The sequence below is a fragment of the Papio anubis genome, chromosome 15, assembly GCF_008728515.1.
Source record: "Papio anubis isolate 15944 chromosome 15, Panubis1.0, whole genome shotgun sequence".
NCBI classification, from domain to species: domain Eukaryota; kingdom Metazoa; phylum Chordata; class Mammalia; order Primates; family Cercopithecidae; genus Papio; species Papio anubis.
In genome coordinates, this window is record NC_044990.1 from 27,086,158 (window position 1) to 27,110,327 (window position 24,170).

Here is a 24,170-nt window from a genome sequence, read left to right on the forward strand (position 1 = left end):
CTCACAAATAGTGTATAAGCATTTTCTTTTTTCTGCAACCTCTCCAGCATCTGTTTTCTTTGACTTTTTAATCATAGCCATTCTGACTGGTGTGAAATGTTATCTCATTGTGTTTTTGATTTGCATTTATCTAATGATCAGTGATATTGAGCTTTTTTTCATATGCTTATTGGCCACATGTATAATATGTCTTCTTTTTTAAAAGTTTCTGTTCATGTCCTTTGTCTACTTTTTAATGGAGTTTTCTTTCTTATAGGTTGGTTTAAGTTCTTTATAAATGCTGGATATTAGACCTTTGTCAGATGCATAGTTTGCAAAAATTTTCTCCAATTCGTAGGTTGTCTGTTACTCTGTTGAGTTTCTTTTGCTGTGCAGAAGCTTTTAAGTTTAATTACATCCCATTTATCAATTTTTGCTTTTGTTGTAATTGCTTTTGGCATCTTCATCATGAAATCTTTGCTAGACAGGGAACTAATTTTTAACCCAGAATTCTGTTTGGTAAATTTAGAATGGGGATTATAATGGGGTATCCAACTTTCCTTTTATTGCATTCTTACAGTTCACAATCCATAGTCACTTTTTAAAAACATTTATTTTACAGACAGAGAGTCTCACTCTGTCATCCAGACTAGAGTACAGTGGCATGATCATAACTCACTGCAACCTCAAACTCCTGGGCTCAAGCAATCCTCTTGCCTCAGCCTCCTGAGTAGCCAGGACGATAGGTACACAATACCATGCCTGGCTAATTTTTAAAAATTACTTTTTGTAGAGATGGGGGGATCTCACTATGTTGACCAGGCTGATCTTGAACTCTGGGCCTCAAGTGATCCTCCCACCTTGGCCTCCCAAAATGTTGGGATGACAGGTCCATAGTCCCTCTTCCAGAGAAACTTCCCTGAGCAGATGAGTTATCAGAGGGTTCCATGGAAGAAACAGGCTTTGCGTAAAGGAGTGGAGTAAACTTGAGAGATTCTCATTATGAGCATGTCAGAATAATCAGAGTAATCCGTGTTTCTATAGAGAGATGGCATCAACTCTCACATTCACATAAGGTGTAAAAAGTAAACTCCTCTTGATGTCTTTCTAGCAAGCATCAAGAGGAGTTTACTTGTTATACCTTATGTGAACGTGAGAGTTGATGCCATCAACTCATCCTTGGTAGCTAATGAGAAGACAGGTGTTGAAGTTAGATCATCCCTACATTCATTCACAAAGTTGGAACAATGAGGGAGCACTTAGTGCCAAGTACCCTGAGAAGCACACACTGTCTCTCTACCTCTCATATAATACAACAACTCTATGAAATAGATCTTACATATCCTTGTTGTGGTTGAGTTATGCACTCCCAAACGGTATGTCCAAGTCCTAACCCCAGGTACCTGTGAAAGTGGCCTGATTTGGAAATAAGGTCTTTGCAGATGTAATGTTAAGATGAAATCATACTGAATATGGTGGACCCTAAGTCCAATATGACTGGTGTCCTTATAAGAAAAGGAAACGACACAGAGACACAGAGAAAAGACAATGTGAAGAGACACAAGGAAAATGCCAATAATGACAGAGTCAAGAGATCGGAATCACATGTCTGTTAGGCAAGAAATGCCAAGGATTGCTGGTAACCACCCGAAGCTAGAAGAGACAAGGATGGATTCTTCCCCAGAGCCTTCTAAGGAAGCACAGCCCTGCTGTATTAGTACACTGTCACACTGCTATAAAGAAAGACCTGAGACTGGGTAATTTATAAAGAAAAGAGGCTTTAATGGGCTCATGGTTACATAGGCTATACAAGAAGCATGGCCGCTTCTGCTTCTGGGGAGGCCTCGGGGAACTTTAACTCCTGGCGTAAGATGAAGCAGGAGCAGTTGTCTTACATGGCAGGAGCAGGAGGAAGAGAGAAGGGGGGAGGTACTACACACTTTTTTTTTTTTTTTTTTTTTTGAGACGGAGTCACCCAGGCTAGAGTGCAGTGGCCAGATCTCGGCTCACTGCAAGCTCTGCCTCCCGGGTTTACGCCGTTCTCCTGCCTCAGCCTCCCGAGTAGCTGGGACTACAGATGCCCGCCACCTCACCCGGCTAGTTTTTTTGTATTTTTTAGTAGAGACGGGGTTTCACCGTGTTAGCCAGGATGGTCTCGATCTCCTGACCTCGTGATCCGCCCATCTTGGCCTCCCAAAGTGCTGGGATTACAGGCTTGAGCCACCGCGCCCGGCTGGTGCTACACACTTTTAAACACTCATGAGAACTCACTCACTATCACGAGAACAGCACCGAGGGGATGGTGCTAAACCAATCATGTGAAATTATTCCCATGATCCAATTACCTCCCACCAGGCCTCACCTCCAACACTGGAGATTACAATGGAACATAAGATTTGGGTGAACACAGATCCAAACCATATCCCCTGCTGACACCTTGATTACAGACTTCTGGCCTCCAGAATTGTGTGAGAGAGAATAAATTTCTGTTGTTTTAAGCTACCCTGTTTGTGATACTTTGTTAAGATAGCCCTAGGAAACTAGTACAACCTCCATTTTCCAAATGAAGTAAGGTATGCTCGGAAATGCTGCTTTACCCAATTGCAATTTCTTAGAGCTCCCTGACTGCAAACTCTTGAACCACATGCTCCTTTACTCCCTTGCTGGTTGATCTAGCCTATTAGGTGCTGGTTCCCTTTCTCTTCTGTTAACATCATATTCTAGACAAATGACAACATCTTCAACATAAATTACATAACAACATCAGCATTCTCCCAAGTCTGATTGTGCAGAACATTAGTTCTATGAGATGTTAGACTGTTAGCATGCAAAAAAAAAAAAAAAAGTTTTCAAGGTTGAAAAAAAGAGACAGCGAAATTCTGTGTAAATTGGGCTTTTTTGTTTGTTTTTTTTCTGTAGGACCTCATAGAAACTTCAAAATGTACTGTGAATCTCTAAAAGGGGCATATTAGAGCTTGCCGTGTTTCTCAGGCTGATTTGACCAAGAAAGTCTTTTCTTTACAGAGCATCTCGTGGATTCGTGTTTAGTGGGAGATACTGTGGGAAGTGCTAACTTGAAGGATTAATAACTCTTTTCTTTTCTTTTTTTGACATCATTTACATGCCAACCATGTTTTTTGAGTATTATCTTCACATAGATGTCTAAAGAAGAATTGAAAAATATTCTTGCTGCATCAGAAATATGTTGACAAACCACCTTTTGGGATAGGTTAAATTAACTACTGCTTTACCATACCCCCTTTATTCTTTAGATCATTATATGGATTCTCAGGGTCAAGGTCTTCTAGTCAAAGGCCATTAGGGACATGGCTGTCGTTAACAAAATGGGGTTCATGGACTTCTTGTATCCAGAGAAAATGCACACCATTGGAAACTGCGGTGTCTCAGGAAAGGTTGTTAGTCAGGAATTATATATACTATAAGATTTGTGCTCATGTTAGGTAATTTGAGGATAATATTCCAGGAAGTAGGGCTTTGCAGAAGCAAATGTGGTTTTTAGTTCTTCTAACAGACTCTGAAAACAGGGACCCAGATTATCGTACCCAAGCAATGAAAATATGTCCCCCCAAATTTGTGTGTTCTTTTCTAGATGTCCAATAGGCTTTCCTCCCACAGTCATGGGCTGCTCCATAGTATTTATACATGTGCAGCAAGAAGTGGTTAGCACAAATTTCTCTTTAGCTAGCTAAGAAGAGATTTAAGGCTACGTGATAATCCATGACAACTCTGCCTTACAAATTTAAATTTAAACCTAGGCTTCCAGAGCAGAAGTAGTATAATTTATGACTTTTTTTCAGGCTCAGAGACAAGTTTTAGGTGATACTTTCCAGCTGTAGCTGTCATTGCTTGTATAGTGTCATTTTTAAGTGTCAACTTGACTGGATTAAGGAATACCTGAATAACTTGTAAAGCATGACTTCTGCGTATGTCTATGAGGGTGTTTCCAGAGGAGATTATTGTGTGAATCAGTGGACTGTGTGGGGAACCTCTGCTCTCAATCGGTGGGCACTGTCTAATTGGCTTGGGGCCAGAATAGAGCAAAAAATAAGAGAAAGGGATTTGCTCTCTTGCTCCTGGAGCTGGGACATTCTTCTCCTTCTGCCCTTAGACATTAGAACTCCAGGCTCTCTGGCCTTAGGACTCCAGGACTTTCACCAGTGGGTCCCCGGGTTCTCAGGCCTTCAAACTCAGCCTGAGAATTACACCTGGTTCTGAGGCCAACTGAAGCACGCTGTTAGCATTCCAGGGTCTCTAGCTTGCAGATTGCCTGTTGTGGGACTTCTTAGCCTCCATAATTGTGTGAGCCAATTCCCCTAATAAATCTCCTCTCATCTAAATATCTATCTATCTATCTATCTATCTATCTATCTATCTATCTATCTATCTATTATGTATCTACCAATTATCTATCATCTGTCAATCATCTATCAATCATCTATTATCTATCGATTATCATCTATCAATTACCCATCATCTATCAAATATCTATCATGTATCTATCATCTATCAGTTATCTATAATCTATCATTTATCTATCAATCATCTATTATCTATCGATTATCTATCAATTATCTATCATCTATCTATCATCTATAATTCCATAATATCCTATTGGTTCTGCCTGTCTGAAGAACCCTGACCAAAACACATAGTATGCAACACAAGAATGCAGCCCTCTGTCTGAAGAGTTATCTCAAGTAGACTGTGCTTGAGTTTTTTGGAGATTTCTTTGCATTCTTTTTAGGGAAACAACATCCACTGGAGGGGTGGTAGTTTTAAACAACTGAAATTCTCTAACAATTTTCCTGAATACACAGGAAAGTTAGTGTGTGGCAGGTGACCGTAAGCCTTATGTCCACATAAGAAGGACTGTCCTGGTGAAGCAGAAACTGTATTAATATTGGCAATTTAAAAATCATTAATTACAACAGGAATTCACCATTTTCTTTATTTGGTCGTGGTGGAGGCAGTGTCACTAGAGATGGGAAAATTCCTTCAGTGAAGTCAAACAAGTCTTGCTAAGCAGGCTGGAGTGTCTCTCAAGTAACTATTTTTACCCAGAATAGGCCCAATCTTTGTTCTCACTCCTCAAGGATTAGAGTTTGTTGATAGACTTGTAAGGACCTCAGCAGATGTATTTTTCCGGAGTGCAGTGGTGCAATCACGGCTCACTGTAGCCTCGACTTCCTGAGTTCAAGCAATCCTCCTGCCTCAGCTTCCCAAGTATCTGAGACTTCATCTATTTTATAGGTGTTCTTGTAGTGTCAGGAGACCTCTTCTTCTTCTTCTTTTTTTTTTTTTTTTTTTTTTTGTTATACTTTAAGTTATGGGATACATGTGCAGAATGTGCAGGTTTGTTACATAGGTATGCAAGGGCCATGGTGGTTTGCTACACCCAACAAACCGTCATGTACATTAGGTATTTCTTCTAATGCTATCTGTCCTCTAGCTGCCCACCTGCCAATAGGCCCTGGTGTGTGATATTCCCCTCCCTGTGTCCATGTGTTCTCATTGTTCAACTCCCACTTGTAAGTGAGAACCTATGGTGTTTCCTTTTCTGTTCCTGTGTCAGTTTGCTGAGAATGATGGTTTCCAGCTTTATCCACGTCCCTGCAAAGGACATGAACTCATCCTTTTTTATGGCTGCATAGTATTCCATGGTGTATATGTGTCACATTTTCTTTATCCAGTCTATCATTGATGGACATTTGGGTTGGTTTCAAGTCTTTGCTATTTTGAGTAGTGCTGCAATAAACATACTTGTGAATGTGTCTTTATAGTGCAATGATTTATAATCCCTTGGGTATATACCCAGTGATGGGATTGCTGGGTCAAAAGGTATTTCTGGTTCTAAATACTTGAGGAATCACCACACTGCCTTCCACAATGGCTGAACTAATTTACATTCCCACCAACAGTGTAAAAGCATTCCTATTTCTCCATGTCCTCTCCAGCATCTGTTGTTTCCTGACTTTTTAATGATTGCCATTCTAACTGGCATGAGATGGTACCTCACTGTGGTTTTGATTTACATTTTTCTAATGACCAGTGATGATGAGCTTTTCTTCATATGTTTGTTGGCCACATAAATGTCTTCTTTTGAGAAGTGTCTGTTCGTATCCTTTGCCCACTTTTGATGGGGTTGTTTGCTTATTCTCGTAAATTTGTTTAAGTTCCTTGTAGATTCTGGATATTAGCCCTTTGTCAGATGGATAAATTGCAAAAATTTTCTCCCATTCTGTAGGTTGCCTGTTCACTCTGATGATAGTTTCTTTTGCTGTGCAGAAGCTTTTTAGTTTAATTAGATCTCATTTGTCAATTTTGGCTTTTGTTGCCATTGCTTTTGTGTTTCAGTCATGAAGTCGTTGTCCATGCCTGTGTCCTGAATGGTATTGCCTAGGTTTTCTTCTAGGGTTTTTATTATTTTACGTTTTATGTTTAAGTCTTTAACCTATCTTGAGTTAATTTTTGCATAATGTGTAAGGAAGGAGTCCAGGTTCAGTTTTCTGTATATGGCTAGCCAGTTTCCCCAGCACCATTTATTAAATAGGGAATCCTTTCCCCATTTCTTGTTTTTGTCAGGTTGTCAAAGATCAGATGGTTGCAGATGTGTGGTGTTATTTCTGCAGCCTTGGTTCTGTTCCATTGGTCTATATATCTGTTTTGGTACCAGTACCACACTGTTTTGGTTACTGTAGCCTTGTAGTATAGTTTGAAGTAAGATAGCATGATGCCTCCAGCTTTGTTCTTTTTGCTTAGGATTGTCTTGGCTATATGGCCTCTTTTTTGGTTCCATATGAAATTTAAAGTAGTTTTTTTTCTAATTCTGTGAAGAAACTCAATGGTAGCTAGATGGGGATAGCATTGAATGTATAAATTACTTTAGGCAGTATGGCCATTTTCGTGATATTGATTCTTCCTATCCATGAACATGGAATGTTTTTCCATTTGTTTGTGTCCTCTCTTATTTCCTTAAGCAGTGGTTTGTAGTTCTCCTTGAAGAGGTCCTTCATATCCCTTGTAAGTTGTATTCCTAGGTATTTTATTCTCTTTGTAACAATTGTGAATGGGAGTTCACTCATGATTTAGTTCTCTTCTTGTCTATTATTGGTGTATAGGAATGCTTGTAATTTTTGCACATTGATTTTGTATCCTGAGACTTTGCTGAAGTTGTTTGCTGAAGGAGGTTTTAGGCTGAGATTATGGGGTTTTGTAAATATACAATCATGTCATCTGCAAACAGAGACAATTTGACTTCCTCTTTTCCTATTTGAATATGCTTTATTTCTTTCTCTTGCCTGATTGCCCTGGCCAGAACTTCCAATGCTATGTTGAATAGGAGTGGTGAGAGAGGGCATCCTTGTCTTCTGTGTATTTTCAAAGCGAATGCTTCCAGCCTTTGCCCATTCAGTATGATATTGGCTGTGGTTTTGTCATAAATAGCTCTTATTATTTTGAAATTATGTTTCATCAATATCTAGTTTATTGAGAGTTTTTAGCATAAAAGGGTGTTGAATTATGTCAAAGGCCTTTTCTGCATCTATTGAGATAATCATGTGATTTTTGTCATTGGTTCTGTTTCTGTGGTGGATTACATTTATTGATTTGTGTGTGTTGAACCAGCCTTGCATCCCAGGGATGAAGCCAACTGGATTGTAGTGTATAAGCTTTTTGATGTGCTGCTGGATTAAGTTTGCGAGTATTTTATTGAGGATTTTTACACTGATGCTCATCAGGGAAATTGGCCTGAAATTTTCTTTTTTTTTTTTTTTTTTTGTTATGTCTCTGTCAGGTTTTGGCATCAGGATGATGCTGGCCTCATAAAATGAGTTAGAGAGGAGTCCCTCTTTTTCTATTGTTTGGAATAGGTTCAGAAGAAATAGTACCAGCTCCTCTTTGTACCTCTGGTAGAATTTGGCTGTGAATCCATCTGCTCCTGGGCTTTTTTTTTTGGTTGGTAGGTTATTAATTACTGCCTCAATTTCAGAACTTGTTATTGGAGACCTCTTCTTTTTCAATGCATTTTGAATTCAGGACTAATCCCAAATCAAATGCCAATATCAGTGTATAAGTATTCTTTTTTCTTTTGTCAGCAGGTCTGAATGAGGGCAATTTACTTTGTCATCTGAACTTATTTAAGTCTAGCTTTACCTAGACTTGCTATCACAAAGTCAGTGACAGCATATCCTACTAGTCAATTTTTACTTTTTGTTCATTTGTTTGTTTTTTCAGTCTGAACCAACAACAAGCAAAGTTAAATTATGGATATCCAAGGGAGTCTATAGAAGGTCCATGCAAGGTATGGAGAGTTCCTCAACAGAGGTAATCAATCATCAGCTTCTTTTTCTACAGATGAAGGAGAGAGGGTCACTGGGTTTAGAGTGTTACAGTGATGAACAGTGATATTTGAAGGGAAACCAACAATTTCCTCAGAGATTAAGTGACTAGCTGAAAAATCTTGAGTTATATCTATCAATAAAACAGGGGAATTATTAGGTTTAGTGTAGACCCTAGAACTAGTTTGACTGAGTCACTCCAGCTTCCACAAGCTTTGCTGCAGCTGCTAGAACTCTTAGACAAGACAATTATGCTGTGACTACTGGAGCTAATGAAAGACTGAAATAAATAATAGATTTTTGATGAGTCCCATGTCATTGAGTCAAAGCCCCTAGTGTTTTTTTCAGACTTCTCATGACAAAAAAGTAAAGTGGGGTTGCTAATTGAGAATCTTGGAAAAAGATATTTTGATACACAGTTATTACAGTAATCTTTGTGCTTAAACATGAGCATTCTTTTTTTAACTCAAAAAAGGGTACAGTCCTTAAAAGATGTTTATATTAGCATATTTTACTTAAATATAATTAACTTAGAAAAAATAAAAATATTTTTATCAGCTTTTATTAGTAAGTTTGGTAAATAAAAGGGCTCTCATACTAATTTTAAATTAATTTAAATTCAAAGGATATTTGAAAATCTAATTATTACCATTGTCTTTCCTTTCATAGAATGACAAAACAAATCTTGTGTTACCTAATAGCCATTACAGTAAAACCAAAGATAGTGTAGGCACAAAAGACATATTAATAGCTTGATTATTCTGAATTTGGGGCCTGAATTTTGGAAGGAATCAAGAATAGTTGTTCCAGGAGACAAGATGTAAGTCATAAGTATCTAGGGTCCATAAATAATAGACGACATTGTAAAAACACATAGCAATTAACAATAGTCATTAGAAACAACATTTTATTAAAGCAAGGAGTCTTTTTAAAAATGATTTAAAAGTGCCAAAAAGCACTGAAAGTTAACAGAATATTTTATTAACAAAAAGAAATATTTACTAATATGGGCATAGCATAACTTAATTTTTGTATATTAAAAAGACTCCAATTCTAACTTTACTCTTTTTATACATCATTCATGTAACATTCTACAGTAGAGAATTTATTAATGTGCCTTTACATGTATACATTTAGGCATACATAGATATGTAAATATACAAATAGATAATACGCTTTAAATTTTACATTTTAACTATAGTTTTAAAATTAAATCTATTAGATAAAATAATATATATGTCAAAGTAAAATTTACCCTCTGAATAAATGGTTTCAACTTTCCTAATAAACAGAAAATCAGCAGGATATTTATTATCCTGTATACATATTTGTGTTTCTCTGTATTAAGCATTTATATTAATTATCATCTTTAACCAAAGTAATCAACTTTCCTTTTCTTTAGGCACAAAAGAAAAAGGAGAGAAAACATAACTTACTTAGATATTTTTTTGGTCTACTAGTATTTATTGCATACAATTTAAACAGTTTCAATATGTAAATATATGATGTCATTCAAAGGAATTTGCATATTTTGTTAATCTATTGTCATTTTAAGAAGTAAAGGTAATTGTATTTAATGACTACTGTTTTTATGTTTCTTATTTAGAAATTGTCTAGGAATCCAAAGGATTATTATCAATTAACCATTTGTCTAAGTCCTTAAAGTTTGTTAAGGATCAGGAAATTACAATTTTAGTTAACAAATGAAATCTTATGATTTGTAGCATTGTAAGAATTTTATAAAAATTATAAAGGCATTTATTATTATCATTCACTTTAGTTTAATACAATTTTATATATATTAAACTAAAATTCTAAATTTAGACAAGTTATAGAAATAGTGGAATCTTGTTGAACTCATACAACCAATGTAGAAAATTCAGTTTAATAAAAAAAATTTAACTCAGGCCTTGTAGAAACCAAAATATTGCAGTGACACTAGTTTTTGTATTAAAGTAATTTTTTGAAGACTCTGAATCATGTCAAACATGTAATCTTTTAACTTATATATAATGCTTGTTCTTCTTTTCTCATAATTATAATAAAGGCTACTATGTAAATATGCTGTTAGTGTCCACAGAAAGAAATGCAGTTTAATAACATTTTTTCCCTTTTTTTTTCCAGACATTTTGACTATTTATCTGAACTAAATATCCCTTGAATGTGCACACAAAAAGTGAATGGCTCATTTGATAAGGTAAAGATTAATTTCTGAAGAGGGGGAAAAGAGAAAGAGAGGAGGGGGAATAGAGGGAAAAAAAGAAAGTAAAGGGAATCTGCTGCAGATGAATATGAAATCAACACCCAAAAAAAGGCTAATTATGTTCCCTCTGAAAAGAGAGGGAGGAAGGTTTTTATGTAAAAGAATAGATTTTGAAATAAAAAAAGAGTGACATTAAAATTGGTTTAAGCCCTTGGCGATTTTATCAATTAACCAGCACTTATTAATTCCTAAAGTATGGAAATAAAAGAAGGGGCTATCACCAACTTTGAACAAAAGAATCACTGTTAGTCAAACAGAACAATCTTCTCTTGAAGATTTCTTCACTTTTCTAAAGTGCCTCTAAAGTAAACCATCGTGTTTGTATTCAAAGTTCCTCAGCGTGGCCATTGCGATTCCAGATTGTCCTTGGTGAAACTGTGCCCGCTGTAGAGATAAACATGCACGTTTGTGTTACAGTGCGGAAATCTGAAAGAAACAGGTATCTGGAAGAAGTGCAGTTTTAGATTGAGTGGAGCCCATCAGAGGTGAACTTGTCTGACCTTGATTCTCCGATCTTGAGTCTCCAGAATTTGGGCAAAAGTCAATTGTCTACAATGAGGGCTGAGAAACGAAAAAAAGATAAGACAGAGGAAATCCTTACAAGTTTTTAAATGGTGACCTGACACAAAGTTTATCCAAAGGCCAAAGTTTGTCCAAAGCATGTGAGTCCTGAATTCTCAGTCCCTGGAGCCAGAGGACAGACTTATGGGGACTTGGCTTGTCCTTGCCTTTTGGGCTTTTCCTTGTATAAACGAACAACACTCAGGACAATAGACAAATCATAGAACAGATGTTAGAGGCTAGAAAACAATATTTCCGACTGACTAGATTTGCAACAAGTTTTACAGACTAGAAAGACTCTGAGGATCTATTCCTAGGAAAACAAAATAAACACATTGCTGACAGTTCTCAACAAAATATCAGAGCCTAGCCATGAACAGGGTCCCACATGTATGCATCATTACTGAGTCAAGGGTACTTGCTTAAGGCAGCAAGGACTTCAGAAGAATCTCATGACACTCCATTTTTGTCAGTCCTTCAGAGCCCAAGACCACCAAAAACACTCCTGTAATGGAACAAGTTGGCTTTATTACTAATAGCAACAAAGCTTTTGAAAGTCTTCTCTCATCTTCCTGAGGAATCACCTCTCCAGGTGTACAGAGACAGTGTGGGTAGGTTGTCAGGAAAGGGAGAGGAAGGAGAGCTTCCCTAAGTGAAAACCTAAGTGTTTTCCTAAACACAAGCACCACTGAGCAGTTTGTAGATGGAATTTTGCAATCAAAATTGCAGGGTATTCTGTTCAAGCCACACCTTTTTTTTCCTCCATTTTGAGATAATTAAAAATTCCCATGCAGATGTAAAAAAAAAATAGAAAAATCTCTTGTATCCTTTCCCCCAATGGTAACATCTTGCAAGACCATGGTATATCAGAACTCGGCTTTGTTTGTGTGTGTGTGTGTGTGTGTGTGTGTGTGTCAGAGTCTCGCTCCATCAACCAGGCCGGAGTGCAACTGTGTGATCACAGTTCACTTAGCCTTGATCTCCTGGGCTCAAGTGATCCTCTCATCTCAGCCTCCTGAGGAGCTGGGACTGCAGGCATGCACCACCACACCTGGCTAATCTTTTTCATTTTCTTTCCTTTCTTTTCTTCTTTCTTCCTTCCTTTCTTTCTTTCTTTCTTTCTTTCTTTCTTTCTTTCTTTCTTTCTTTCTTTCTTTCTTTCTTTCTTTCTTTCTTTCTTTCTCTCTCTCTTTCTTTCCTTCCTTCCTTCTTTCTTTCTTTCCTCTTTTTCTTCTTTCTTTCTTTTTCTTCTTTCTTTTTCTTTCTCTTTCTTTTCTTTCTCTTTTTTTCTCTTTCTTTTTTCTTTCTTTCTCTTTCTTCTTTCTTTCTTTTTCGTTCTTCTTTCTTTCTTTTCTTTCTTTCTCTTTCTCTCTCTCTCTCTCTCATAGAGATAGGGTCTCACTACGGTGCCTAGGCTCATCTCAAACTCCTGCACAGCCCAAATATTGACGTTAATACAGTTATGATGTAGAACATTTCTGTCACCACAAAGGTGCCTCAAACTTCACTTTTTAGCTACCTCTACTTCCCTCCCACACCCACTGCCTTCTTAATCTCTGGCAATTACAAATCTGTGTTCTCCATTTCTATAATTTTGTCAATTGAAGGATGTTATATAAATGGGATCACACTGTATGATTAGTTTTTATTTTCATATAGCATAGCTCCCTAGAGATTTATTCAAGTTACCAAATGTATTAATGGTTCACTCCTTTCGCTGCCGAGTAGAACTCCATGGTATGCGTGTACCACTGTTTAACTATTGAAGGCTAACTGAGTTATTTCCAGTTTGAGGCTATCACAAATAAAACTGCAGTAATCACTGACTTATAGGTTTTTATGTTACCATAAGTTTTCATTTCCCTGGGATAAATGCCCAGGAGTATAATTACTGGAATGCATGGTAATTGCATGTTTAGTTTTTTAGGAAACAGCCAAATTGTTTTCCAGAATGACCATATCATTTTACACTCTCACCAGCAATGTCTGAGTGATCCAGTTTCTCTGTATTTGGTGTAGTCACTACTTTTTATTTAGCCATTCTAATAAGTATGTAGTAATATCTCATTGTGGTTTTAATTTGCATTTCCCTAATGGCCAATAAGGTTGAACAATTTTTTATGTGCTTATATGCTACCTGTATATCTCCTGAAATGTTTGTTTCTATCTTTTGCCCATTTTCTAATTGGTTTTTTTATTTGTTTGCTTGTTTTACTGTTGATTTTCAAGAGTTCTTTATATATTCTAAATAATCCTGTTTTGATAAGTGATTTGCAAATATTCTGTCCCAGTCTGTAGCTTATATTTTCATCCTCTTAGCAGAGTATTTTGTGGAGCAAAAATTTATCATCTTGATGAGCTCCAATTTATCAGCTTTTTCTTTTATGGATCATGTTTTTGGTGTCAAGTCAAAGAACTCTTTGCCAGTCCTAGATCCCAAAATTTTTTTTCCTAAAAATTTTATAATTTTACATTCTAGGGAAAACTAGGTTCTAAGATGGCTGAATAGGAACAGCTCCAGTCTGCAGCTCCCAGTGTGAGCAATGAAGAAGATGGGCGATTTCTGCATTTCCAACTGAGGTACCAGGTTCATCTCACTGGGGCTTGTCAGACAGTGAGTGCAGCCCACGGAGCAGGGCAGGGCATCGCCTCACCTGGGAAGCACAAGGGGTCGGGGAATTCCCTTTCCTAGGAAAGGGAGGCCGGACAGATGGTACCTGGAAAATCGAGACACTCCCACCCTAATACTGCGCTTTTCCAATGGCCTTAGCAAATGGCACACCAAGAGATTATATCCCTCTGACCCACCTGGCTCACTGCTAGCACAACAGTCTGAGATTGAACTGAGAGGTGGCAAATCAAAACCACAATGAGGTACCATCTCACACTAGTTAGAATGGCAATCTTTAAAAAGTCAGGAAACAACAGGTGCTGGAGAGGATGTGGAGAAATAGGAATGCTTTTACACTCTTGGTGTAAACTAGTTCAACCATTATGGAAGACAGTGTGGTGATTCCTCAAGGATCTAGAACTAGAAATACCATTTGACCCAGCCATCCCATTACTGGGTATATACCCAAAGGATTATAAATCATGCTACTATAAAGACACATGCACACATATGTTTATTGCAGCACTATTCACAATAGCAAAGACTTGGAAACAACCCAAATGTCCATCAATGACAGATTAGATTAAGAAAATGTGGCATGTATACACCATGAAATACTATGCAGCCATCAAAAAGGACGAGTTCATGTCCTTTGTAGGGACATGGAGGAAGCTGGAAACGATCATTCTCAGCAAACTATCACAAGAACAGAAAACCAAACACCACTTGTTCTCACTCATAGGTGGGAACTGAACAATGAGAACACTTGGACACAGGATGGGGAACATCACACATTGGGGCCTGTCATGGGGTGGGGGGAGAGGGGAGGGATAGCATTAGGAGATATACTTAATGTAAATGATGAGTTAATGGGTGCACACACAAACATGGCACATGTATACATATGTAACAAACCTGCACGTTGTGCACATGTACCCTAGAATTTAAAGTATAATAATAATTTTTTAAAATTTGCATTCTACATGAAGTCCGTGCTGCATTTTAGTTAATTTTTGTATAAGGTGTGAGATTTGGTTCAAGGTTTGTTTTTTTGCCTGTGGCTATCCAATTGCTCCAGCGCCTCTGAAAAGCCTGTCTTTCCTCCACTGTATTGTTTTTGCACTTTTGTAAACAATTAGTTGAGCATAGTTATGTGAGTTTGTTTCTGGGTTTGTATTCTTTTCTGTTGATCTATGTGTTTGTCCTTCAGCCAATACCATACAATCTTTTTTTTTTTTTTTTTTTGAGACGGAGTCTCGCGCTGTGTCACCCAGGCTGGAGTGCAGTGGCGCTATCTCGGCTCACTGCAAGCTCCGCCTCCCAGGTTCAGGCCATTCTCCTGCCTCAGCCTCCGAGTAGCTGGGACTACAGGCGCCCGCCACCACGCCCGGCTAGTTTTTTGTATTTTTAGTAGAGACGGGGTTTCACCATGTTAGCCAGGATGGTCTCGATCTCCTGACCTCGTGATCCGCCCGCCTCGGCCTCCCAAAGTGCTGGGATTACAGGCTTGAGCCACCGCGCCCGGCCCCATACAATCTTAATCACTTTAGCTATAAAATAAGTCTTGAAATTAGATGGATTGATTCTTCCCACTTCAATCTTCTTTTTCAAAATGTTTTAGCTATTCTAGTTCCTCTGCCTTTTCATTTAAGATTTAGAATAATCCTATCAATATCTACAAAAAAAACTTACAAGGATTTTACTGGGAATTGCATAATTTTGTGTATAAATCTGGGGGAGAATTGATATCTTTATTCCATTGCCTTCTAATCTATGACATGGCATGTTTCTTTACAACTTTAATTTTTTTCACCAGTAATTTGTAGTTTTCAGCATTCAAGTCCTGTACATGTCTTGTGAGATTTATACCTGTCTTTCATTTTAATTTTGAATGAATATAAACAGTATTGCATTGTTAACTTCAGTGTGTTCCTATGTGTGTTACTAGTATATAAAATATAATCGATTTTCTGTTTATTTTGTATTCTGCCACTTTGCAAAATTCACTTATAAGCTCTATGAGATTTTCGTTTTGTGTGTGTGCATGTATGTGTATGTTCGTAGGTCTCTTGGGGTTTTCTATGTAATTATGTCATCTACAAATAGGAAGTATTTTATTTCTTCCTTTCTAATCTATATGATATTTATTTCCTGTTTGTGTTTTTGCCTCATTCCACTGGTTAGAACTTACAGCACTATGTTGAATAAGATCAGCGAGAATGGACATCCTTGCATTGCTCCTGATCTTATGGGGGAGACACTCAGTCTTTTACTATGAAGTATAATGTTATCTATAGGTTTTTTTGTATATGCTCTTTATCAGGTTGAGGAAGTTCCTCTTTACTCCTATATCTCTGAGAGTTTTGATTGTGAATGGATATTGAATTTTGTCATGCACTTTTTAAAATATTAATTGATATGATTACTTGGTCATGGTGTATAATTCTTTTCATATATTGCTAAATTATAGTTGATGGTATTTTGCTAAGGATATTTTGCACCTATATTCACAGGGGATATTCATCCATAGTCTTTTGTTTTGTTCTGTATTATCTTTGCCTCATTTTGGTATCAGGGTAATACTTAGCTTCAATAAAATAAATTGAGAAACACCTTTCTCTTCTATTTTCTGGAAGACACTGTATGGAATTGATGTTAATTCTTATTTAAATAGTTGGTAGAATTCTCCAGTGAAGCCATCTGAATCTGGAGGTTTCTTTTTTTAGCGTTTTTCAATTAAGAATTTAATTTCCTTAATAGTTATAGGGATATTCAAATTATCTACTTAATGTTGAGTGAGTTATTTTTCATTTTATGAGGAATTAGTCTAGTTCCTCTAAGTTGTGAAATTTATGTTTGTAGGGTTATTCAAAGTTTTTCTCATTATTCTTTTGATGCCTCAGGTATCTATCGATAGTGTTATCTCCTGTTTTATTCCTGACAATGGAAATTTATGTCTGTTCTATTTTTTTTGTACCTCTTGCTAAAGATTTGTCAGGAGATGTAATATTTTATTTAATATATGCAATTTTTAGTTCATTATTGTCTTCATCTGTTCTGCTACTATAAGAAAGTTACCTGGCCAGGCATGGTGGCTCACGCCTGTAATCTCACACTTTGAAGGCCAAGGTGGTAGGATCACTTGAGCTCAGGAGTTCAAGACCAACCTGTGCAACATGGAGAGACAGCATCTCTACAAAAAAGAAAAATAGCTGGGCATGGTGGCATGCACCTGTAATCAATTGTATTGATTGTTTTCAAATAACCAGTTTTTCATTTCATTTTTTTCCCTATTTTTTTCTGTTTTCAGTTTCTTGATTTCTGCTCTTTACTATTTCCTTCGTTTTGCTTGCTTTTTTTTTTCTTGAGGATGGAGCTTATATTCTTATTTCGTGATTTTTCCTTTTTGTAATGTATGCATTTAGTGTTATACAGTTTTGTCCTAATACTGCATTTGCTACATCTCACAAATTTATATTTTCACTTTTATTCAGTTCAATATATTTTTTGTTTCCCTTGAGACTTCCTCTTTGACCCATGGATTATTTAGAAGTGTGTTGTTTAGTTTTCAAGTGTTTTGAGGGTTTCCTGTTATCTTTCTGCTGCTGATTTCTAGTTTGATTCCCTTGTGGTTAGAAAACACATTCTATATTATTTCAATTATTTGAAATCTATCGAGGCTTGTTTTATGTCCCAGGATGTGGTTTATCTTGGTATATGTTTTGTGAACACTTAAAAGCTTAAGTATTTTGCTCTTGTTGGGTGAAGTGTTTTATACATGTCAATTTGATCCTGTTTGTTGATGGTGTTTTTAGTTTTTCTATACCTTTGTTGAGTTTTTGTCTATTTGCTTCATCAATTGCTGAGAGAGGTCCTTGAAGTCACCAAGTATCTCTCCTTTCAGTTTTATCAGTTTTGCTTCAGTTTTGCCACTCTGTTGTTTGGTGCATACCCATTTAGAATTGGTATGTCTTCTTAGTGGTTAAACCCTGTTATTATTATATAGTGTCCCTCACTGTCTCTGGCAATGTCCTTTTCTTTGAAGTCCATTTTATCTGATACTAAAAGAGCTATCCCTTATTTCCTTTGATTTGAATAGCAAGCATTTTTCCATCCTTTTACTTTCAACCAGCCAATACTGCTATTTGAAGTGTTTGTTGTAGGCAGTACATAATTGGGTCATTTTAAAAATATATTCCATTCCTCTATCTTTTAATTGGTATATTTAGATTACTTATATTTAATGTAATTATTGATGAATCAGGGATGTCTGCCATTTTATTTTTTGTTTTCTGTTTTTATTGTCTCTCTTCTTTTTCCTGCCTTGTTGTTGGTTATCTGAATGCTTTTTAGAATTCCATTTTTATTTATCTGTAATGTTTTTGAGTGTATCCCTTTGTATATCATTTTAGTGGATGCTCTAGGTATTTTCTCTCTCTATATATATATATAAAGATCTATATGTATATACATAAAGATATATATATAAAGATATATATATATAAAGATATATGTGTGTATATATATCTTATGATAGTCTATTAGCATCATCATTCTACCAATTCAAGTGAAGTATAGAAAACTTATTTCCTCTTACATCTCTTTACCTTCCCTCATTTATAATATAATTGTCTTAATAATTCCTCTACATCCATTTAAAACCACATCAGGCAGCATTAACGTTTTTATTTCAAAACATTAAATGTAACTTAGACTCTAAAAGAGAAGGACAGCCTATTGTATTTACACATATTTTGGCTTACCATGTTCTTTCTTATTTTCTAATATTCTAAGATTCCTTCTTTTATGAATTCCTTTCTGCTTAGATAACTTCCTTTAGTCATTATTTGTTGTTGTTGTTGTTGTTGTTGTTGTTGTTGTTTTTAGATGGAGTTTCACTCTAGTTGCCCAAGCTGGAGTGCAATGGTATGATCTCAGCTCATTGCAACTTCTGCCTCCCAGATTCAAGCGATTCTCCTGCCTCAGCCTCCCAGGTAGCTGGGATTACAGGCACCTGCCACTAGGCCCAGCTAATTTTTGTATTTTTAGTAGAGATGGAGTTTCACCATGTTGACCAGACCGGTCTTGAACTCCTGACCTCAAGTGATCCACCAGCCTCAGCCTCCCAAAGTGCTGGAATTACAGATGTGAGCTACCATGCCCAGCCTGGTCATTCTTTTAAGATAGATCTGCTGACAACAAAGTCTCAGTTTTCTGTCTGAAAAAGTCTTGATTTTCTCTTTGTACTTGAAGGATGTTTTTGCTGGACATAGAATGCTAGGTTGGCAGGTCTTTTCTTTCAGCATTTGAGAAATGTGCCATTTCCTTCTGTCCTCCACAGTTTCTGATGAGAAATCTGCTATTCAGTAGTTTTAGGCTGCAATATCACAGGGAGGTATTCATGTCAACATGGGCACCAGGTCACAAGTTCCCTAAGTTTGAAGTGTCAACTTCGACCAAACAAATTAATGGCTATTCTATATTCAAAAATCGGGAAGTTTAAATTTATTATGAAGTGTAATGCAGCATATATTAAAGACTTAACCAGCGTTTTAAAACTCAACTTTCAAAGAAAAGATAGTATTGCTCCCTGTTTCATTAAAACCTAGAGAGATGTAATTGGTAAGCAAGAAGGAAAAAGGGAAATTCACAAAGTAACTTTTTATGTCTCTTTCTTTTTAACCCAGCATGGAAAGAAAATTTATGTCCTTGCATCCATCCATCTCCGTATCAGAAATGGAACCAAATGGCACCTTCAGCAGTAACAACAACAGCAGAAACTGCACAATTGAAAACTTCAAGAGAGAATTTTTCCCAGTTGTATATCTGATAATATTTGTCTGGGGAGTCTTGGGAAATGGCTTGTCTGTATATGTTTTCCTGCAGCCTTATAAGAAGTCCACATCTGTGAATGTTTTCATGCTAAATCTGGCCATTTCCGATCTCCTGTTCATAAGCACACTTCCCTTCAGGGCTGACTATTATCTTAGAGGCTCCGACTGGATATTTGGAGACCTGGCCTGCAGGATTATGTCTTATTCCTTGTATGTCAACATGTACAGCAGTATTTATTTCCTGACCGTGCTGAGTGTTGTGCGTTTCCTGGCAACTGTTCACCCCTTTCGGCTTCTGCATGTCACCAGCATCAGGAGTGCCTGGATCCTATGTGGGATCATATGGATCTTTACCATGGCTTCCTCAGTAATGCTCCTCAACAATGGCTCTGAGCAGAAGGGCAGTGTCATATCATGCTTAGAGCTGAATCTCTACACAATTACTAAGCTGCAGACCATGAACTATATTGCCTTAGTGGTGGGCTTCCTGCTGCCGTTTTTCACACTCAGCATCTGTTATCTGCTGATCATTCGGGCTCTGTTAAAAGTGGAGGTCCCAGAATCGGGGCTGCGGGTTTCTCACAGGAAGGCACTGACCACCATCATCATCACCTTGATCATCTTCTTCTTGTGCTTCCTGCCCTATCACACACTGAGGACCCTTCACTTGGTGACATGGAAAGTGGATATATGCAAAGACAGGCTGCATAAAGCTGTGGTTATCACACTGGCCTTGGCGGCAGCCAATACATGCTTCAATCCTCTGCTCTATTACTTTGCTGGGGAGAATTTTAAGGACAGACTAAGGTCTGCACTCCGAAAAGGCCATCCATAGAAGGCAAAGACAAAGCGTGGTTTCCCTGTTAGTGTGTGATTGAGAAAGGAAACAAAAGTATAAGGAGTTCTTAGATGAGACTTGTTCTTGTATCATTGTGTCCATCTTCATTCACGCATAGTCGCCAAATGACTTTGTATTTACATCATTCCCAACAAATGTTGATTCTTAATATTTAGTTGACCATGACTTTTGTTAATAAGAATGACTTCAAAAATTTTATTCAGTATATTTTCAGTTGTTGAGTCTTAATGAGGGATACAGGAGGAAAAATCCCTACTAAAGTCCTGTGGGCTGAAATATCAGACTGGGAAAAAATGCAAAGCACATTGGATCCTACTTTTCTCCAGATATTGAACCAGATATCTGGCCCATCAGGCTTTCTAAATTCTTCAAAACAGCCACAACTTCCCCAGCTTCCCCAGCTCCCCTGCCCTCTTCAATTCCCTGAGATATAGCCAACTAACAACGCTACTGGAAGCCCCAGAGCAGACAAGAAGCACATCCTAAGATTCAGGGAAAGAAGAGGAAGGCTGTCCTATAACAAAGCAACTTCAAGTCCCAAGTAAGGACAGTGAGAGAAAAGAGGGGAGAAGGATTGGAGCAAAAGAGAACTGGCGATAAGTGGGGGAAGGAATAATTTCATTTTGCACTGGGAGAGAGGTTCTAACACACTGAAGGCAACACTATTTCTATTGTTTCTCTCTTGCCAGGGTATTAGGAAGGACAGGAAAAGTAGGAGGAGGCATTGCCCTGGGAAATGAAAGAATTGTGTATAGAATGGAAGGGGGAGCATCAAGGACGTGTATCTCAAATTTTCTTTCTGTCCTTGCTGCAGTTCTCCTTCCCATTAATTCATTGGGATGGAAGCCAAAAATAAAAGAGGTGCCCCTGAGGGTTAGGATTGGGCACTCAAGGGAAGGATAGAGTAGAGGGCAAATTGCAAAAGTTGTTGCACTCCTGAAATTCTATTAACATTTCGGCAGAAGATGAGCAGGGTGATGCTGCCTTCCCTTTTGAGATAGTATAGAAAAACACTAGATAGTGTGAGAGGTTCCTTTCTGTCCACTGAAACAAGACTAAGGGTACTACCAACTACTACCACCATGACCACTGTACTGCCAACAATTGAATGCAGTCCCCTTGCAGGGCAGATTATGCCAGGCACTTTACATTCTTTGATCCCATTTGACATTCACACCAAAACTCTGAGTTCCATGTTACAGCTGAAGAAATTGAAGCTCAGAGAAATTAAGAAGCTTTTTTAAGTTTACACAGCTAGTAAGAGTTTTAAAAATCTCTGTGCAGAAGTGTAGGCTGGGTGCTCTCCCCACTGCTATCCTTGTAAACTTGCAGGAAGATTGGTTGAAAGTCTGAATAAAGTGTCTCCTCTCCTACCAGTTTCCTCCCCCTCCTCACTCTCACAAGAAAACCAAGCGTTTCTCTTTAGAGTTGTTGACTCATAGTACAGTAAAGGGTGGAGGGGATATGGCATTCTGAAGGTAGGGAGGGACTAAGTCAGTCTTCATACTAAGCACAAATCCCAGTACCTTTTCCTTATTTAGCTACCAGAATGATGACAGACTCAAACCCTGTCAAGACAGGACCCTGGAGGATCCACCTATGGGGAAACTGCATTATCTGAAAAAATGGCTGACAGATACGAACAGTTGAGGATCCTTCAACACAAAAACTGGGTATCTGCCCTGTTACTCACCTGACAATGAAGCCCACAATGCAACGAATCCCTTCCACTCACAGCATTTGGTCAACCTGTCAGAGCCTCATTCTTAATTATGAACAACAGTCAATGAACACAATACATTAGAGGGAAAGGCCCTAACACGAAAGGCACCAACAAATAAATGTGAGAGTAGATAGAGACCTTTTGAGTGTAACAGGTCCTCCGAAATAAGAGATTAAACCAAGATAGAGAAAAACACAGTAAGTAGGAAATAAGGAATCTGACACAGGTGAGAGTGAAGGGAATTCCCAGGATGTTGGTGTGTAGCAGGCTTAGAAAGCAACTCATTCATGTTGGAGCAGGACTCTTAAGGGACTCTAGGAGAGATGTCTCCCAGAAAAAAAAGAAATTAATTGATTCATGCACATTGAGAGGGATTTAGATTTCTCTTGCAGAGATTGAGATAAACTAGTGACAAATACATAGAAAAATAAGCAAGTGAAAACACAATACAGTTTTTAAATGATAGAGGAAAAGAAACTTTTGTATTAGAGAGGAAGTATAACCATAGTACACTACATGGCTCAGCTGTGAATAATATTTACATAGAGGATAATGTGAATATAGTAGTTCCCCATTATCTGTGGTTTTGCTTTCTGCAGTTCAGTTACAGCCAGTCTGAAAATATTAAATGGAAAATTCCAGAAATAATTCTTAAGTTTTAAAACATGTACTGTTTTGAGTAGCATGTTGAAATCTCACACAATCCCACTCCACCCATGTTCTGGGCATGGCAAAGTGGGATGGTGTGAGATTTCTCCAGTGGATCCACAATGTATATGCTACCCACCCATGAGTCACTTAGTCATTATCCAGTTGATCAGACCAACTGTTGTGGTATAGCAGTGCTTGTGTCAAAGTCACTCTTATTTTACTTAATAATGTCCCCAAAGCATAAGAGTAGTGATGCTGGCAAATAAGATACACCAAAGAGAAGCTGTAAAGTGCTTCCTCTAACAGAAAAGGTGAAAGTTCTTGACTTAATAAAAGTCATGCTTTTTTTAGCATGACTAAAAAAAAACACATGCTGAAGTTGCTAAGATCTACAATAAGAACAAATCCATCTGTAAAATTGTGAAGAAGGCAAAAGAAATTTGTGCTAGTTTTGCTGTTGTACCTCAAGTTGCAAAAATTATTTATTACACCCCACGGTGTGTAATAAATGCTTAGTTAAGATGAAAAAGTATTACATTTATGGGTGGAAGGCATGAAGAGAAATGTGTTCCAATTGACAGCAATCGGGTTTGGTACTATTTGTGATTTCAGGAATCTATTGGGGGTCTTGGAATGCAACTCCCACAGATAAGGGGGCGCTGTTGGAGTGAAATACTGTGATATAACCTGTTTTTCAGGAAATGAAGGGACAAGATGTGCACATGTGTGGGAGAAGCATAAGAAACCTAAGTTGCCATATTCCATCACAGAAAATGCATAATAACTAAAGCTGGAAAATGATGAATAGCTGTACAACCATATTATTTAGCAATAGGAGGTAAATACAGGTAGAAGCAGAAGAAAGAATGGGCAGGGATTACCTCTATGGAGAAGTTGGGGGTGGGAGGATAGGGTGGGGACTTCTCATTTTGAAAACTGTGTAATTGCCTAACTTGTGAATATGTATTTCTGAAGTAAAATTAAAATTAAGTTAAAATTAAATTTTAACATTCAAACTAATTCTGAGTTGTTTTTTAAAAACAAAAAAGACAGGAAAGGCCATCAGAAATGGAAACTGAACATTGGCAGAAAAAAGGAAAGCAGGAAAGGACTAGAGTTGGATTTCGATTCTTGAGAGAAGCCCATCTAGTCCTGCCATGGGAGACAAGTCCTTTCTTGGGGTGAGGAAAGTCACTTTCTGGGATTAGAGGAGATCTGATGTGTTACTTGGGATATTTTCAGTTGCAAGTAACAGAAAACCCAACCCCAAGTGGCTTACATAATAAAGGAATTTTATTATCTCATATAACTGAAATATACTAAGGGAAGTTG

General features: G+C 37.5%; 1 protein-coding gene across 4 annotated transcripts in view; it reads left to right on the forward strand.

Moving 5' to 3' along the window:
- CYSLTR2 (cysteinyl leukotriene receptor 2) overlaps positions 1–23,263 on the forward strand; it is a 49,927-nt gene extending 26,664 nt beyond the window's left edge. The window contains exons 2-5 of one of the 4 annotated variants that reach the window (XM_009191923.4): positions 8,233–8,322; positions 10,461–10,533; positions 13,640–13,740; positions 19,459–23,263. In XM_009191923.4, the coding sequence (XP_009190187.2) occupies positions 19,460–20,440 (981 nt within the window). In that variant the 5' untranslated portion in view covers positions 8,233–8,322; positions 10,461–10,533; positions 13,640–13,740; position 19,459 and the 3' untranslated portion in view covers positions 20,441–23,263. The remainder of the gene's footprint in view (positions 1–8,232; positions 8,323–10,460; positions 10,534–13,639; positions 13,741–19,458) is intronic. The other 3 variants (XM_017951242.3, XM_017951240.3, XM_017951241.3) reach the window with 3 other exon arrangements.
- The last annotated feature ends 907 nt before the right edge of the window (positions 23,264–24,170 follow it).